Source organism: Citrus sinensis, chromosome 5 (assembly GCF_022201045.2).
Source record: "Citrus sinensis cultivar Valencia sweet orange chromosome 5, DVS_A1.0, whole genome shotgun sequence".
NCBI classification, from domain to species: domain Eukaryota; kingdom Viridiplantae; phylum Streptophyta; class Magnoliopsida; order Sapindales; family Rutaceae; genus Citrus; species Citrus sinensis.
Window position 1 is genome coordinate 16,929,207 of NC_068560.1, and position 16,522 is coordinate 16,945,728.

General features: G+C 37.0%; 1 protein-coding gene and 1 non-coding gene across 2 annotated transcripts; both read left to right on the forward strand.

The window, feature by feature from the left end:
• The first annotated feature begins 46 nt into the window (after nucleotides 1–46).
• LOC127902291 (uncharacterized) lies at nucleotides 47–2,062 on the forward strand. The gene has a single exon (XM_052441146.1). The coding sequence runs from the start codon at nucleotides 47–49 to the stop codon at nucleotides 2,060–2,062; it is 2,016 nt and encodes a 671-aa protein (XP_052297106.1).
• A 13,876-nt stretch (nucleotides 2,063–15,938) lies between these two features.
• LOC127902844 (small nucleolar RNA R71) lies at nucleotides 15,939–16,045 on the forward strand. Its single transcript, XR_008055481.1, has one exon. It is a non-coding gene; the product is annotated as a small nucleolar RNA R71 (small nucleolar RNA).
• The last annotated feature ends 477 nt before the right edge of the window (nucleotides 16,046–16,522 follow it).

Here is a 16,522-nt window from a genome sequence, read left to right on the forward strand (position 1 = left end):
GAATTTATCATTTGAAACACCTACAACTGTAAAAGATCATTTATATATGCATGGTTTTGATGTGAAATACGACAATTGGTTTTGGCACGGGGAAGAGATTCGTAAGAGTTCTTCTCCTCAAAGAGAAAACCATTTTCAGCAACAAAATATAGAGTTTGACAATGGTAATGAGTTAGAAATGGTTAATGATGCTTATAAGGGTTGTTGTGGGGACCCTAAGGCATTCAAAGAGTTACTAGAACAGGCTGAGAAACCCTTGTACCTAGGATGCACAAAATTTACTAAGTTATCCTTTTTAGTGAAATTGTTCAATGTGAAGGGTAGATTTGGGTGGTCTGACAGTAGCGTTTCTGCATTGTTGAGTGTTTTAGCAGATGCTTTCCCTAAAAATAATGAAATTCCAACCTCTATGTATGAGGCCAAAAAGACAATGTCAGCTTTGGGCTTAGAATATGTTAAAATTCATGCTTGCCCAAACGATTGCATACTCTACAGAAAAGAGTATGAAGGTCTTTTGGAATGTCCTACTTGTGGGTTATGTAGATGGAAGAAAAAGGATGGTACTGTAGACCAATATAGGAAAGGGGTTCCTGCAAAAACTTTATGGTATTTTCCTCCTATACCTAGGTTTAAGCGCATGTTTCAGTCATCCGAAACTGCTAGGGACTTGACTTGGCATGCAAATGAGAGGATGGTTGATGGTAAACTCCGACATCCGGCTGACTCACCATCTTGGAAGTTAGTAGATGAGAAATGGCCGATCTTTGCATCCGATCCTAGAAACCTTCGCCTAGCTCTATCAGCTGATGGAATCAATCCACATAGCTCTCTTAGTAGTACATATAGCTGCTGGCCAATAATTCTTATTACTTATAATCTTCCACCATGGTTGTGCATGAAACGAAAATTCATGATGTTGTCCCTCTTGATTTCTGGTCCTCAACAACCGGGGTTAGATATTGATGTGTATTTGCAACCTCTTATTGAGGATTTGCAAACTTTATGGGATGTTGGGGTGGAGGCATATGATGCCTACAAAAATGAGTACTTTAATTTGCGGGCTGTATTACTATGGACAATAAATGACTTCCCGGCATACGGAAATTTAGCAGGATGTACTGTTAAAGGATATTATGCCTGCCCATATTGTGGTGTAGAAACACCAAAATGTAGACTTAAACACAGTGGAAAAAATGTATACATTGGGCATCGGCTTTGGCTTCCTCATGGTCATAAATTTCGGTTCCAAGCAAAAGCCTTTGACAATAGTGTGTGTGATGAAACCCCTCCAAAATTATTAAACGGGGAGGAAATTTTCCAGTTGGTCGACTCTATTGATAATAGATGGGGGAAAAGCAACAGTAAAAAGCGTAAAAGTGCAAACAATGATGATCTCGTGTGGTGGAAGAAGAAATCTATATTTTATAATTTAGAGTATTGGAAGCACTTGCTTGTGCGGCATCAATTAGATGTTATGCACATTGAAAAGAATGTGTGTAAGAACATCTACGGTACACTGCTACATATTCCTGAAAAGTCCAAAGATGGACTGAAGTCGAGGATGGATCTCTTGGAAATGAAAATTAGGCCCACCTTAGCACCACAAGTTAAAGGAAACAACAATCGTACATGGCTTCCTCCTGCTTGCCACACCTTAACTAAGGAGGAAAAAGTAAGATTCTGTGCAGCTTTGAAAAGTATCAAGGTTCCTACTAGATACTCTTCAAATATTAGGAATCTTGTTTCAAAAAAGGACTTTAAACTCCAGGGTCTTAAGTCTCATGACTGTCGTGTTCTTATGCAACAACTTTTGCCAATTGTCGTAAGGTGTGTGCTGCCCAAACATGTCAAAGAAGCTATCATTAGGTTTTGTTTCTTCTTTAATTCGTTGTGTGGGACTGTGATTGACGTGACAATGCTAGATGAATTGGAGAAAAACATCGTAGAGACTTTGTGCTTGCTTGAAAAATGTTTTCCCCCTTCTTTTTTTGACATAATGGTTCATCTTACTATTCACTTAGTGAGTGAAGTTAGACAATGTGGTCCCGTATATTTTCGGTGAATGTATCCTTTTGAGCGATACATGAAAACTCTAAAAGGCTATGTTCAAAACCGTAACTGTCCTGAGGGTTGCATAGCGGAGAGTTATATTGCCGAGGAAGCATTAGAATTTTGTGCAGAATACTTGGAAAACATGCCCACAATTGGGGTTCCACCTGGACATGTGCAGAATTTAGAAATTGACAAGCCCATGAGTGGTGGACAAATGGTGGAAGTTGATCGAACTTCATTAGATCAAGCATACTTGTATGTTTTGCATAACACTGAGGAAGTTCAGCCTTATATAAGGTGATGTTATCTAACTTGTGTTATTTTAGCTTTATATTTGTCAGGTTTTGGTAGTTTAGGAACCTGAAAATTTTGTCCTTTTAACTGATTTTTAGAGAGCATGAGGATTGGTTACAACTTTGCCATCCACGAAAAAATGAGAAGTGGTTGCAAGATGAACACAACCGAACATTTGCAGATTGGCTAACAGATAAGGTTTTGATAACATTAGTTTAATTAATTCCTTTTTTCCTTTCTGTTTCGGTTTGTGCTTGTTTAACATTATATTCCTGTTGATTAATAATAGGTAAATATGTTGATAGAGAACGGTGACGTTGTTACTCAAACAATCCGTTGGTTATCCCAAGGGCCTCGTCCTTATGTTTTCCAACATCCTGGATATGACATAAATGGTTTTCACTTTGTTACAAGAGATCGAGACTTAAATAGAGTTACTCAAAATAGTAGAGTGTCATTGGTTGCACAAACAATTTCAGTCGCAAGTTCAAAAGATAAAAATCTTGTCACTTCTAACATCACATACTATGGAGTGATTAGAGAGATTTGGGATCTAGATTATGTTATCTTTAGAATTCCAATAATGAAGTGTGACTGGGTACATACCAGAGGTGGTGTTATGAAGGATAGACTCGGATTTACTTTGGTAGACTTGCAACGAATGGGTCATAAATCTGATCCATTTATTTTAGTTTCTCAAGCCAACCAAGTTTTTCATGTACCTGATCAGCTTGATAAGAAGTGGTCAGTTGTATGCCAAATGCCTAGAAGAGGTAAACCCACACAAAGAAGCGAAGATGCAGTGGAATACCCTTCGTTAACTACTGAATTTCCAAGTGCTGATAACATAAACTCTATTGACGATGATTCTGAAATGTACGCACGAGACAGCAAAGAGGGAATTTGGATTGGACCTTGAATATCATTTCTGTGTTTGTTTGCATGAGCTGTTTGTTGAGTCCTTCTCAAAATGATATATGTTAAGGTTAATACAAGAAGTATTTATGGTATCTATTATTATTTTATTTTATATTTTTTGGCAGTTTTTATATGGTAATGTATTCTCATCATTTGATTTTGTTCTGCAGTTGTGATATTCATCATGGATAAGGGAAAAAATGTCCCTGAGAGTTCTTCACCTGAGCAATCTGATGCCCATTTCGATGAGTTTTTAGATGAACAAAATGATGGATTTGTTGGTAAGGAATCAGAGTACCATGAGGCACTTATCCGCGAAGGATATGATCCTGAAACGCCCCTGGCCGATCATGTCCCTGATCTTGATGAGTTTGGAGATGGGAACGAGGATGAACCTGAGAGCAGCAGTAAGCGAAGCAGAGGTGGCACTGTTGGGTCAGAACAAAACAAAAAGAGGAAAAGAAGTGGAAGGTTTGTGGTTAAATACAACAGCCTTGGTGTTCCAGTTGGTGAAGAAGCCATTGAGCTGGCTACGTATATTGGTGTTTTGGCTCGTACATCAATTCCAATCCTCTACAACGATTGGCGTAGAGTTCCAGATGATACGAAGGAGCGTCTATGGGAGTCTGTTAAGGTATAAAATAATTTCCTTAAGACGATTACTCTAGTTTTATTGTGGCTGGAAAAATCTCACATTTTGATAATGAAACTTGAAGGTGTACTTCGTGGTTCATCCTCGAAGTAGGAAGCAAGTACTACAAGCCATCGGAGCTGCATTTCGGAACTTTAAGTACACTCTAATGAGGAACTATGTTTTACCATTTGTTAATGATCGTAAAAGGCTTTTCAAGCCACCAGCACGGTACAACACGATTGCTAAGGAAAGTTGGATTAAGTTTGTAAAGGAAAGACTATCTGAAAAATTTCAAGTGAGTGTCTAATTCAAGTGTTAATAATATATCAATGCTTATGACATTTTTCCTTATGGGTTTATCCATTGTTTGTTTGGTTGTTTTAAGCAGAAAGTTAGTGGTGTGAATAAACTTAGGCGGGCACAAAACAAGTTTAATCATCGCCTAAGTAGAAAAGGTTACGTTGGGTTAATGCAGGAAGTGGTATGTACTGTGAGTTAGTTGCTAACATTTTACTGTTGTTTGGTTAATGCAAATAATGATTGTTACTAACATTTTAACTTTTTATTAACTTTTTTACAGTGCTCAGAAACAGGCCTTACTGAAGAAGAAGTGGACAGGAGTGTTCTTTGGAAGAGAGCTCGGCAAATGAAAAACGGAGGATACCACCCCGATGTTGAACCAGTTATTAAAAAAATCGTAAGAAAGTTTTTGCTTACTACTGTAATTCTATTTGTGATTACTTATACTTTGATAACATTGGCTTACTTAATTCATTTGTGTGGTAGGATAAAGTGGAGATGGAAGCTAAGAAAGGAAAGATGCGGTCATCCGGAAAAAATGATATTCTCGCACAATCTTTAGGAAAAGCTCCAAAATGTGGTCATATGCAAGGAGTGGGCAAGTTTGTGACCCCGTCTCTGTATTTTCAAACTTACCAGAGGCTTGCTGATAGAGACAGGCAAAGAGAGGACCGTCTATGGAGGGAATCAATTAATCGGCAGTTGGAAGAAATGAGAAATGAACTAAGAAAAACACCTCGTCATTCAGATATAGCAAGTTCCAGCTACCCTCGCGTGCCTGGTGAAAACAATAATGTTGTTGGAGATGATGGCATAGAGTCTGTTCAAGCTGAAGCAGTTGCTGAAACAACAAAGGTCAGTTTGTTTACTATTTTTCTTATTATTTCTAGATTTAGTCTTTTGCTGGATAAGGGTTAATGTAGTTACTGTTCTTACATGTTATTTGTGGATTTAGTTTGCTGTATGTTTACTATTTATACATATGTTCTTTCTGGGGTGTCATTTGATACTGTTAACTACTTTGTAAGAGAAATTTAGAGTATTTAGAAACTATTTATGCCAATCACACTAAACAATTATGTTTGTAACAGCCTGATCATTTGAAAAAAAAGAAGCAAGGGACACCTAAGAAAGAGACAGACATAGCAAACAAAAATAAGAATACACCTGCCAAAAAATTCTCTGTCATTGCAAGAAAGAGTCCAAGATTGAACCCAACTGAAATCCCAGTGGAGATGCCTGATGATTTGTTACAGGGAAAAAAAAAAGTAATCCTAAACATCAAGGCACAAAAAAACATTTGAACTTTGAATCAGCAGAACAGCATAATGATATAATAGAGATAGGACATACAGATGCTGTAAAACAGACCAAGGACGAGGGCAAAAAAGTTGCAGTAAAGCCTTTGCCAACAAGGAGGAACACAAGGCATGCAGGAGGAGTACAACGAAACAAGATTCCGTTGCTGCAGTTGTTTGGCACAATGTGTGAAGCTAAGATGTCAGACCAAGAATGGATTCCATATCTACTGAATGATGGTGTTTTCCATTTGGAAGGGATTAGAGCTCATATTGGAAGGCGTGACTGCAGTGCAGTTCTGTCAATGGATGCTATAGGAGTAAACGTAATCGAAGTCTATATTGCGTAAGTGATTCATAATCATTCTAGTTTTATGTGTACTTTTTATGGGAGTCCCAATTAATGGACTTTAACATTGTTTGTCTATTGTTTATCAGGATGTTGTGTGCTTCCATTCTCCCTGGGAAAAGAGGAGTGAAACCATTTGGATTCATTCGTCCAGGTCTGGTTTCACTAGGCGAAGAACGTAATCCTACTGCATCATTTGACCTTAGGGCACGTGGAGTTTGTGATCGATTGAAAAAAGCAAAGAAGGGACAATTCATCTTTATGCCTTATAATCCCTAGTATGCTCCTTTAATACTTTTCAACTCATATTAATTTCTTTTCTTGCCTTAATTTACTGAAATTGCTACCTTACTGTTCTTTCTTTTATTATAGTTATCATTGGGTGCTGGTCATCTTTGATGTGTTGAAAAAAGAAGTTTATTATCTCGATTCTTATGGGGGAGATCCTGATGATGATTTAAAAGAGCTCATTAAAGTGTATGTTCAATTTTTTTTATTACCATTGTCAATATAAAATTACTTTTACATAATTTACAGATACTTTGTTACAATTTTTTTTTGTATACAGCTCTATGACAATGTTTATAGCACAAGAGGGTAAGGAGAAATGGAATTATAATAAGATGGTCAGATCCGTAAAGGTTTGAACTATTACCTTAACTATAATTATATATTATCATGCTTAATTGTTATTAAAATGAACTGTACAATTGCTGATTGTGAACAGGTCCCACAGCAACCAGCAAGTTCAGTCGTGTGTGGATTTTACGTCATGAGATTCATGAAAGACTTAATTAATGACTTCTCTTTACTAATGAACAATGTGAGTTCCTTGATCATAATTTGCTTCATAAAAAAGAACATGTCCTGTTTCAAAGTTTCACTAAATATTTATTTTTCATAAATAGTTCAACGGAAAGACAACATATTCTGATGCTGAATTAGATGAAGTCCGTATTGAGTGGGCAAACCATTTTTCTGGAGTACTTGCTGTTATGTGAGGTAACCCTTACCTATTATGTTGTTATTGTGAGTTCATTGATGAAATATATTTTACTTGGGCAGTTATCTAGCTTATTATACTTCTATGTTGGATTATGATGAAGATGGTGGGTACTGCTGGAGTTCACTAGTTTTTTTCTTTGTTTGGAAAATAGCTCCTGGATATTGATGCAATTTTACACATTTCGGTTGTTCTTAGGTTGGATTTTCACGTTTGGGAACTGCTGGCCTTGCCTGATCAGTATTTTTAGCTCCTCTTATGTTGCTGGAAGTGTTGCTGGAAATGTTGCTGGAAATGAACTATGTTGTTGCCTTTGTTCATGTTGGTAGAAATGACTCTGTTGTTTGGCTTCCTTATGCTACTGGAATTGAACTGATCATTGTTAATTTGTGTTGTACATGCTGCTGGAATTTAGTTCTTAGGTTGTTACAATACTCTTCTTCTATTTATGTTGGACTTGTCACTCTCGAATTTGATTAAATTATGTTTGCTCACAATTATGAAATCTTAGTCAATGTTATCCATTTCATTTTCTTTGTCAGTTAATTTTTAATTGCAATATTAATTTTAATAATCTAATTAATTAGCTAATTTATGAAATATTAATTTCTACTAAATCAATTGCAGGATTGTTATTAAAATGATAATAATTTCATGGTGCAAAAAAAATACCCCTTTTTTATTAATTATAATTTCAATTTTTGATTTAATTGAAAAAATTCATTTAATTATAATTTGCATTTCGCGCCAAATTTGATTTTCCCGCCAAAAATTCAAAATATGGTGCACAAATTTTAAAAAAAAGGGGCCAAATTCAAATTTATTATATTCCTCTCTAAATAAAGTTATGACAGTTATGTGACTAAAAATATTTATCACAGATTATGACTGGTATTATTCTGTCATCAATTCTTGACGGTGGCTACAATGACGGTATGAACAACCGTCATCCACCCCCTACTATGACAGATTTTGCCTGTCATGGTAGTCACTTTTTCTTGTAGTGTCTCTAATTGAGAAATAAAGCACATATTAGAAAAGACGGTGAGGCCAGACAGGAAAGATTGGTCATTACGACTTGATGATGCGTTATGGGCATATAGAATGGCTTTCAAGACCCCGATTGGGATGTCACCCTCCAGGCTAGTATATGGAAAAGCTTGCCACCTACCTATGGAACTCGAGCATCGTGCATATTGAGCCATCAAGAAATTCAATTTTGACATGCAGCAAGCCATCTCAGAAAGAAGATTACAACTGGCAGAACTTGAAGAAATTCGCAATGATGCATACGAAAATGCCAAGATTTACAAGCAACGAATGAAAGTCTTCCACGATAAACAAATTATGAGAAAATCTTTTACTGTAGGTCAGAAAGTGCTTTTATTCAATTCTCGCTTGCACTTATTCTCAGGTAAGTTACGCTCTCGATGGTCTGGCCCATTTATTGTTCACACTGTTTTTCCACATGGGCCAATTGAAATTAAGGACCCTAAGAACGGTGTCACGTTTAAAGTTAATGGTCAAAGATTAAAGCCATATCTAGAGTACCGACCACATGGAGAGGATATCGAAATAAATTTGAGTGACCCACCAGATTTGAATTGATTTTTTTTCTTTTCGGTGATTTGATTTTTTTTTCTTTCTTTTTATTATTCTTTTGCTAATTGAAATTATTTTTGCATAAGTGTGTTTGTTTAACCATTAAGTTTTTCTTATCAGTGTTAATCATGAGTGCCATATCTAAACAGTTCCTCTTGAACATTCTTAAACCACTTCAACATGCAAAATCTCATCTCAAAAGGCAGATTCGATTTTGTAAAACACATCGTATTTGGGCTCTGCAACCACCAGAGTTAGTAGCCTATGTTGAGGATTTAGAAAGCCAACTCAGAGACATTGAGAGAGGTGTCTACAACATCCAGTTGGAGCTTGAGGTAAATTCAATAAGAGGACGATTTTAATTTTCTTTGGTTGTTTTAATTTGTTTTTCTTTTTGTGTGCTTTAGTTTATTACCCCGGTGAAGTGGCGGATAACGGTACTCCGTGACAATCAAGTCGGTTACTTCAGTTTCCCATAATAACTGATATTCTGAGGCGAAGGTATGGACAGAAACGAGATTCTAGCGAAGCTTCACAAGCGATTCCCTTCACTTCCTCAGAATGCCCTCCTTACAATCTATAAAGCTCGGTCCGAACGCATGCGATTACTCATGAGGAATAGCATACCTGCTGACATCCGTTGGTTAATCGAGGCTAAAGTGCGATTAGCAGGTGAGTTACTTTCAAAATTTATTGTGTATATGTCTGGTTGTGGTAAAGGAAATTATGCAAGAAAACGACGAGCTCGAAGAATTTCTGTTGCTTGTCATAAGTGTGCCAGAATGAGTTGCGATAAAAAACCATGTTCTTTAGGAATGGTGTCTGATAACAGGGAAGATAAGTGATGGGTGTCGAAGCCAACAAAAATAAATTCCTACTCTAAATAAATTGTGTATAGTGATTGAGCAGGGTCGTGTCCACAGAGATCGGTAATTATTTAAATCCTTTTGAAACGTAAAACGTAAAATAGGGGAATTGTAGACAATAATAAAAATCAAATTAAATAACAAGAATGCAAATTAAAGTTGTAATTCAAATTGGAGAAAGCTCTGGTTGAAGGAATTAACTCAGCTTGATTCGACTACTGATCATTGATTCAAATATAGATTATTATTACTCATGAATAGACCGGTTATAGCTACTGAGACCCTCTAATAGCCAATCTCTCCTTAACTAGTCGATAACCAAGGTACGACCGTTGGTTATTTCCCTAATCAATAGACAACCCTAGATACGATCATAGAATTTAATCAATTGACAGCCTGAAAAACCAGAGAGACCCAAATCCTAATCAACACATATGATGATTCATTTAAATTAGATTGTTTATTCTCACAACACAACTCTCTGTTATGTTATTTGTCACAAACATTAAATTCTTCATACGATGAATCCTTTAATTGACAATAGATTAAGTTGATAATTAAATAGTGGCCAATTACCTAATTAACAAACATAATCATGAAACTAATTCAGAGAATAAACAAATACCCAAAAAGCAATAAAATAATTAAAGCACAAGAAAGATCTCACAGTAGTGATGAATCAAAGCTTCGTTATCCTTCAACCAGAAAAATAGGTTTAGTTCTTCATAGAGAGAAGAGAAAAATTAAGATCTAGGGTTTCTCCAATCCAAAAATCCCTCCCCCTTTTTCACAATAGATTCCTCCCTTAAATACTCTCTCTCTCTTCTCTTTTAGAATTCTATTTAAAATAAAATACTAATATCTGAAATATTAAATTCGTAATTACAAAAATAACCAAAAATACAAAACACGTTAAACTAAAAACTGCAGGTCCGCAGTTGACAGCACGCGCCCACGCCTTATCAACAAAGTTCTTCTGACGCTCATAATTTCTCCAAGAGAACAATCATCCTTAAACATCATCTTATAGCTCAATTTTATCATCAATCAATAGAATTGCACCTACAAAAGTAAAACACAAGTAAATCACTATTATTAAGTGCAAAACATTGATATTAAGGGAAGTAAATAATGCAAAACTAGTGCATAAATTGCACTCTAACAAATTCCCCCACACCAAGATGATGCTTGTCCTCAAGCATATAACTCAAGACTAATCTCAAATCTCCACTAAATTCTCATCTCAACTCATCCAAAAACAATTTTAAGCAAGCATACCTCAAGAAATTAAGTCGATCAACATTCGAGAGACAAGGATTTTTAAAGCATAGAATCTCATAAGATAGAATAAGAACATTCAACCACCAGAAGATCCATTCAAAATTCAAGTGCAACAAGATTTAATAACCCTCTCAATGACTTCACTCCATGCACTCAAAGTGTTTAGGGTATCATTTATGCACTCAAATCAAATCAAAGAATGCTATTACCATAAGCTTGCTCATATATCACATCTCAATCCACAAAACATGAATAAAATGCAAAAATCTAAGGGTCTTAAAAGGGTTGTAATGGGGTTAAATAGGTTAAATGAAAAAGAAAGGTCTATGAAAGAAAAAGAGATCAAAATGAGAAGAATGAACTCATTGAATGAACTTATGATATCAAAATGCTTATTTCTACTCAAGTCACCACGAATGTAAACATTTTTTTTTCTTCTTTTTCTCTTTTTTTTTTTTTGATTTTTTTTTTTCGTTTTTTTTTTCTCTTTTTTTTTTTGTTTTTTTTTTGTTTTTGGTGATGAATCAAACAAAAGAAACGAACCTTGCACAATTTAATTCAAGCATAATGCTTGTTGATCTAATTGAGAAACTTTATTACAAGGTAGAAAAAGCAACAAAATATATCCACACAATGAGTCCAAAAATCTCCTTAAATTGAGGCTCAAAAAGAAGAAAAATGGTTAAGTAGACGGAGAGAATTAGATGGGTAATGGTTAAGGCTCAAACAAAGGTAGCAAATAAAGGTCTTCGGGTAAAGAAAAAGGAAAATGCGAGAATAGAAAAATGGTAAATGGTTTGCCCTTATCATTTTAATGCATAAAATCCCGTAATGTGGCTTCAACATGCATAATAAAGCAAGTTCTAGAATAAACAAACTAGGATTGATATTCACATAACAAAAATAATTAGAGCAAAGTGGTTGCTCATAGGCTCAAATCCTCACAAAGTTGGTAAATTTGCCATCAAATCATGTACACTCTTCAAATGAATCAATCATCAATAGTGGTGTAGAATGAGATGAAGGTATGAATGAGATATAAAAGGAAAGGTAAAAATGATAATAAGCGAGAAAGATGTATGTAGTAAAAAAAAATGAAAGATAAAATGTGAGTGATGAAAGAGTATGATAGGAAAAAAAAATAGATGTAAATAATTTGAGATAGATGGGGAAAAAGTAGTGAGAAAGAAAAGAAAAGATAAAATAATAATATATAAAGCATACTAACTCCAAAATCATTTAAGGATGAGTAGAGTGAAAATAAATGAGTAGAGTGAAAATACTACTTCCAGACATCAATAATGAAAAAATCCCTCCCCCACACCAAGAACTTACATTGTCCCCAATGTAAGATAATCAAAGCTCACATAAAAATTAAAGCGTAAGGATAAAAGTTTAAGGGCAAAAAGAAACTTCCCTGAATTGTGAGCTTTGATTCACATAACGTCTATGGGCTTGGCGGAAATGGTGGGGTAAATCCCACACTCTCGAAGTATGCGGCCAAATTCTGCTCCATTTTGTTCAACTTGTGCTCCATTTTCTCTAACTGAATGCTCAAAGGTGGTGCGGATGTAGAAGGAATAGTTGGCGGGGCAACAGTGTCGTCGTCAAACTCGTCATCAGAGGTAGCACCACTCCTAGCATAAAGCTTCTTCGGCAGTTGAGTGGGTCCTGGTTCAGTAAACTGAAATCTCCCCTCCTTGAATTCGACCACACCTGTTCTTTCAAACACAGACATATCCAAAAATTCCTTTTTGCAAGCAGGATGCAAATCATTATTGTCAGGATCAAGCACACATAGGTTTATAGCTAACAGAGTAATGTATGGACCAAGAAATAAAGTCCTATACCGTTTAAGCACACTTTGAAATTGATCCGCTAACCAAAAACCTAAATTAGGCCTCACATCATTTAACATGCACCAGATAAAATAAAATTCAGTTTTAGAGAAAATTCCTGAGTGATCTTTCTTGCCTAAAAAATTATATGCTAAGAATCGATGCACACATTTCAAAACAGGATCACGTAAGAAAGAACTCTTTGATTTACTCGGGTCATAGGCATTGTGATCAACAGATAAATTACGCCAAAGACCATAAGGCTCAAAATTTTCGCTAAAGTCACAAGTTGTTCCTAAATATTCATCACTAGTAGAATAATCATCATCAATGAATCCTAAAGCTAGGTTAAAATCCGTGATAGAGTGTGAAAAATTTCGTCCCATTAACCTAAACTTAATGACATCCGGGGTATGCAAAGTAAAATCATTCGGCATAGTGAATTGAAAAGTAGCATAAAACTCCCTAATCAACTCAACATAACCCAAGCAATCAACATCAATAAACTTACGCAACCCAATCTTATCTATCAAAGAATCAAAATTATCTTTAACATTTAATTTTTCAAGAGTCGGGTAATGAATATACTTAGCTGGAAGTATTTTGCGCGTGGAAATATCTTTGTACCTCTCTTTCTCTTGTTGAGTCGCGAATGCGAGGCACCCTCCGAGATTGGATTCCGCAAGTGGCAAAACACTCATGCCTTTTCCATGCTTCGATCTTTGTCTCACGGCTTGGCGTGAATCTGAAATTATGTTCCATGGAACCGTAGTGGGAGCGGCAATCTTAGATTTCTTTGCGACGGGTGTCTTTTTCGATGACTTGGAAGTAGATGCTTTCCTCTTCGGCATTGTTACAATAATTGCACTCACGGATTTCGATTTACCCGGCTGGAATACAGGGCGTAGGCTGGTTGTGTTACGCTTGCTGCTCGGCTGGAGCTTGTTGCGCGAGTTGGGGCTGGTTGTGCGCGCTGCTGAGGCTTGCTTTGCGGGTGCTGGTTCGTTGCGCTGCGGGGCTGTTGCGCGCGAGAGCCAGTTCGCGTTGCGGGTCTGCGTTGCGGATCTGTTGCGCTGCGCGCGGGGGACTGATGTGCTGCGCTGAGGCTGATTCGCGCCGCTGCTGGTTGCGGTGCGCGTTGCTGTGCGCGGCGGCTGGGGCTGATTCGCGTTGCGCGCGCGGGCTGGGGATGCTGGAGCTTGCTGCTGGTTCTGGGCGTACTCGTCTGCTGCTGCTGGTTGCGCGGTGAAGGCTGGAGCTAATGCTGCTGGTTGCGGCTGGGGCTGATGCTGCTGTAAAACGATAATCAACAGTAATTTTTGAATTAGGGATTTGTGAACAGTTATTTTCGATTTTTGGTTTTTTTTTTTTTTTTTTTTTTTTAGTGATGAATCACTTTGAGACACTAAAAATTTCAGAAGTACTTTTCTAATAAGTACGTGGGCACGCCTTATCAAAATTTTTCTTCTGACCAAAATAAGCAAACACAAAATTTTTTTTTAAATCTGAATTAAAACTAAAAGAAGATAAAACAAAAACCAAAATAAACAAATCATTTGGGTTGCCTCCCAAAAAGCGCCTTTGTTTTATGTCTTTGGCTAGACACATTTATGCATCAATCTCCATAATTGGGACTCTCGAGAGCCACATCCTCCACAATATTCACCGAAAAACCTTCATAAAAAGGTTTTAAGCGATGACCATTAACCTTAAAAATTTTGTCAGAGGTCGGACTCCGAATCTCAACTGCACCATGAGGAAAAACATTAGTAACAATAAAAGGTCCAACCCAGCAAGAACGTAATTTACCCGAAAAAAGTTTAAGCTTAGAATGAAAAAGAAGAATTTTTTTACCAACAGAGAACTCCTTTCTCAAAATCATTCTATCATGAAATGTCTTTGTCTTTTCCTTGTAAAAAATTTCCTGCGCTATAGGGTTAATAACATCCACAGAAAATACCGAATGTTCCTCACTAGGATACTTCATGGTATCATTCATATTGAATTCTATAACCTCTCCATCAAACTCCATAGTGAGAGTCCCTTTATGTACATCCATTTTAGTCCTAGCAGTCTTAAGAAAAGGTCTTCCTAGCAAAATTGGGACAGAATTAGAGAAGTTATCCTCTTCCATATCAAGTACATAAAAATCAGCAGGAAAAATCAACTCATTAACTTGTACTAGGACATCTTCTAATACCCCATCAGGATATGCATTAGACCTATCAGCTAGTTGAATTATCACGCCAGTTTCTTTTAATGGACCAACATTCAAAGATGAATAAATGGAACGAGGCATGACATTAATAGAAGCTCCTAGATCTAACAAAGCCTTTTCAATTTTAACACTACCAATTTTACAAGGGATAGTAAACATACCTGGATCCTTGCACTTAGGAGGTAGTTTCTTTTGAAGAACTGCTGAAACATTCTCCCCCATGTGAACTTTTTCATCTCCTCTTAATTTTCTCTTAGAGGTGCACAGTTCCTTAAGGACTTTAGCATATCGAGGTATTTGTTTTATAGCATCTAATAAAGGAATATTTACCTCAACCTTGCGAAATGTCTCAAGGATGTCTTTCTCTTGTTCCTCCTTCTTTGATTTTGCAAACCGACTTGGAAAAGGAGGAGGTATCACAATAGGTAGGGGTTTAGCTCTGGTGGGTTCCGCATCATGAGATTGAGGCATCAATTCATTCTTCTCAAGCTCATCTTCTACATGCTTTGTCACTTTCTTACTAGGCTCTTGCAACTCCGTCCCACTTCTAAGGATGACAGCACTAACGTTTTGCTTTGGATTCACCTCAGATTGTGAAGGCAATCTCCCTAATACTTGAGACTCCAGACGGCTCACTGTAGTCGCCAATTGACTCATTTGGTTCTCCAAGTTCTGAATGCTTGCTGTAGTTGCCTGCTGAAATTGTTGAGTGTTAGTCGCAAGCGATTTAACAATTTCTTCAAGAGATATACCTGACTTGGAGGTTGACTGTGGAGGTGCTGGTTGTCTTGGTGGATACTGTTGTGGGAATCCTGACGGCCTAACTCCATAGCTGAAGTTGGGATGATCCTTCCATCCCGGATTGTATGTTTGTGCATAAGGATCATACCTCCTCTGAGGCATGCCTGGAAATCCTCCAACTGCATTGGCTTGTTCAACGGGTTCTTCTTGAAGTGTAGGACACATATCAGTTGAATGACCCATATTGTAACAAATGCCACAAGTCTTCACCTGTTGCACGTTACCTACAACAAACTTTTCCACAAGAGAAGTAAGTTTATCTAAACGTTGTTCAACAGAAGAAATATTTACCTCATTCACCTTCCTTGAAGTAAGATCTTGCCTGCTGCCAAATTGTTGTGCATTGGCAGCCATATTTGAGATCAACTCCCTTGCTTGAGTAGGGGTCTTGTTCACCAACACGCCTCCACTAGCAGCATCTATCATACTCCTATCCATCAATGATAATCCTTCGTAAAAATATTGAATAAGAAGTTGATCAGAAATCTGATGCTGAGGACAGCTGGCACACAATTGTTTGAATCGCTCCCAATACTCATACAAAGTCTCCCCAGGAAGTTGTCTGATCCCACAAATATCTTTTCTAATGTTGGCAGCTCTTGAAGCAGGAAAGTACTTCTCAAGGAATTGCTTCTTCAAACCATTCCACGTTGTAATTGATCCAGGAGGCAAGTAGTACAACCAATCTTTAGCTAGCCCATCTACAGAGAACGGAAAAGCACGCAGCTTAATCTGCTCTTCAGTCACGCCTTGTGGTCTCATACTTGAACACACAACATGAAACTCCTTGAGATGTTTATGAGGATCTTCACCTGCAAAACCATGAAACTTGGGTAATAAATGAATAAGACCTGACTTTAATTCAAAATTTACCTCCAAATCTACATATTGAATGCAGAGTGGTTGCTGATTCAAGTCTGGTTCAGCTAACTCTCTAAGAGTTCTTTCTATAGGTGCAGGTCTATCCATCACTTGTTCTTCCGAATTGCTAGATGATTCAACTAAATTAGGCACCGTATCTGTTTCAAAAAGCAAAGGCGACGAGGATCGTTGCTTAGCTCGCTTAGT

What these genes read in the sequence shown, in the direction of transcription:
- LOC127902291 (XM_052441146.1), top strand. Translation starts at nt 47, where the DNA reads ATGCATGGTTTTGATGTGAAATACGACAATTGGTTTTGGCACGGGGAA.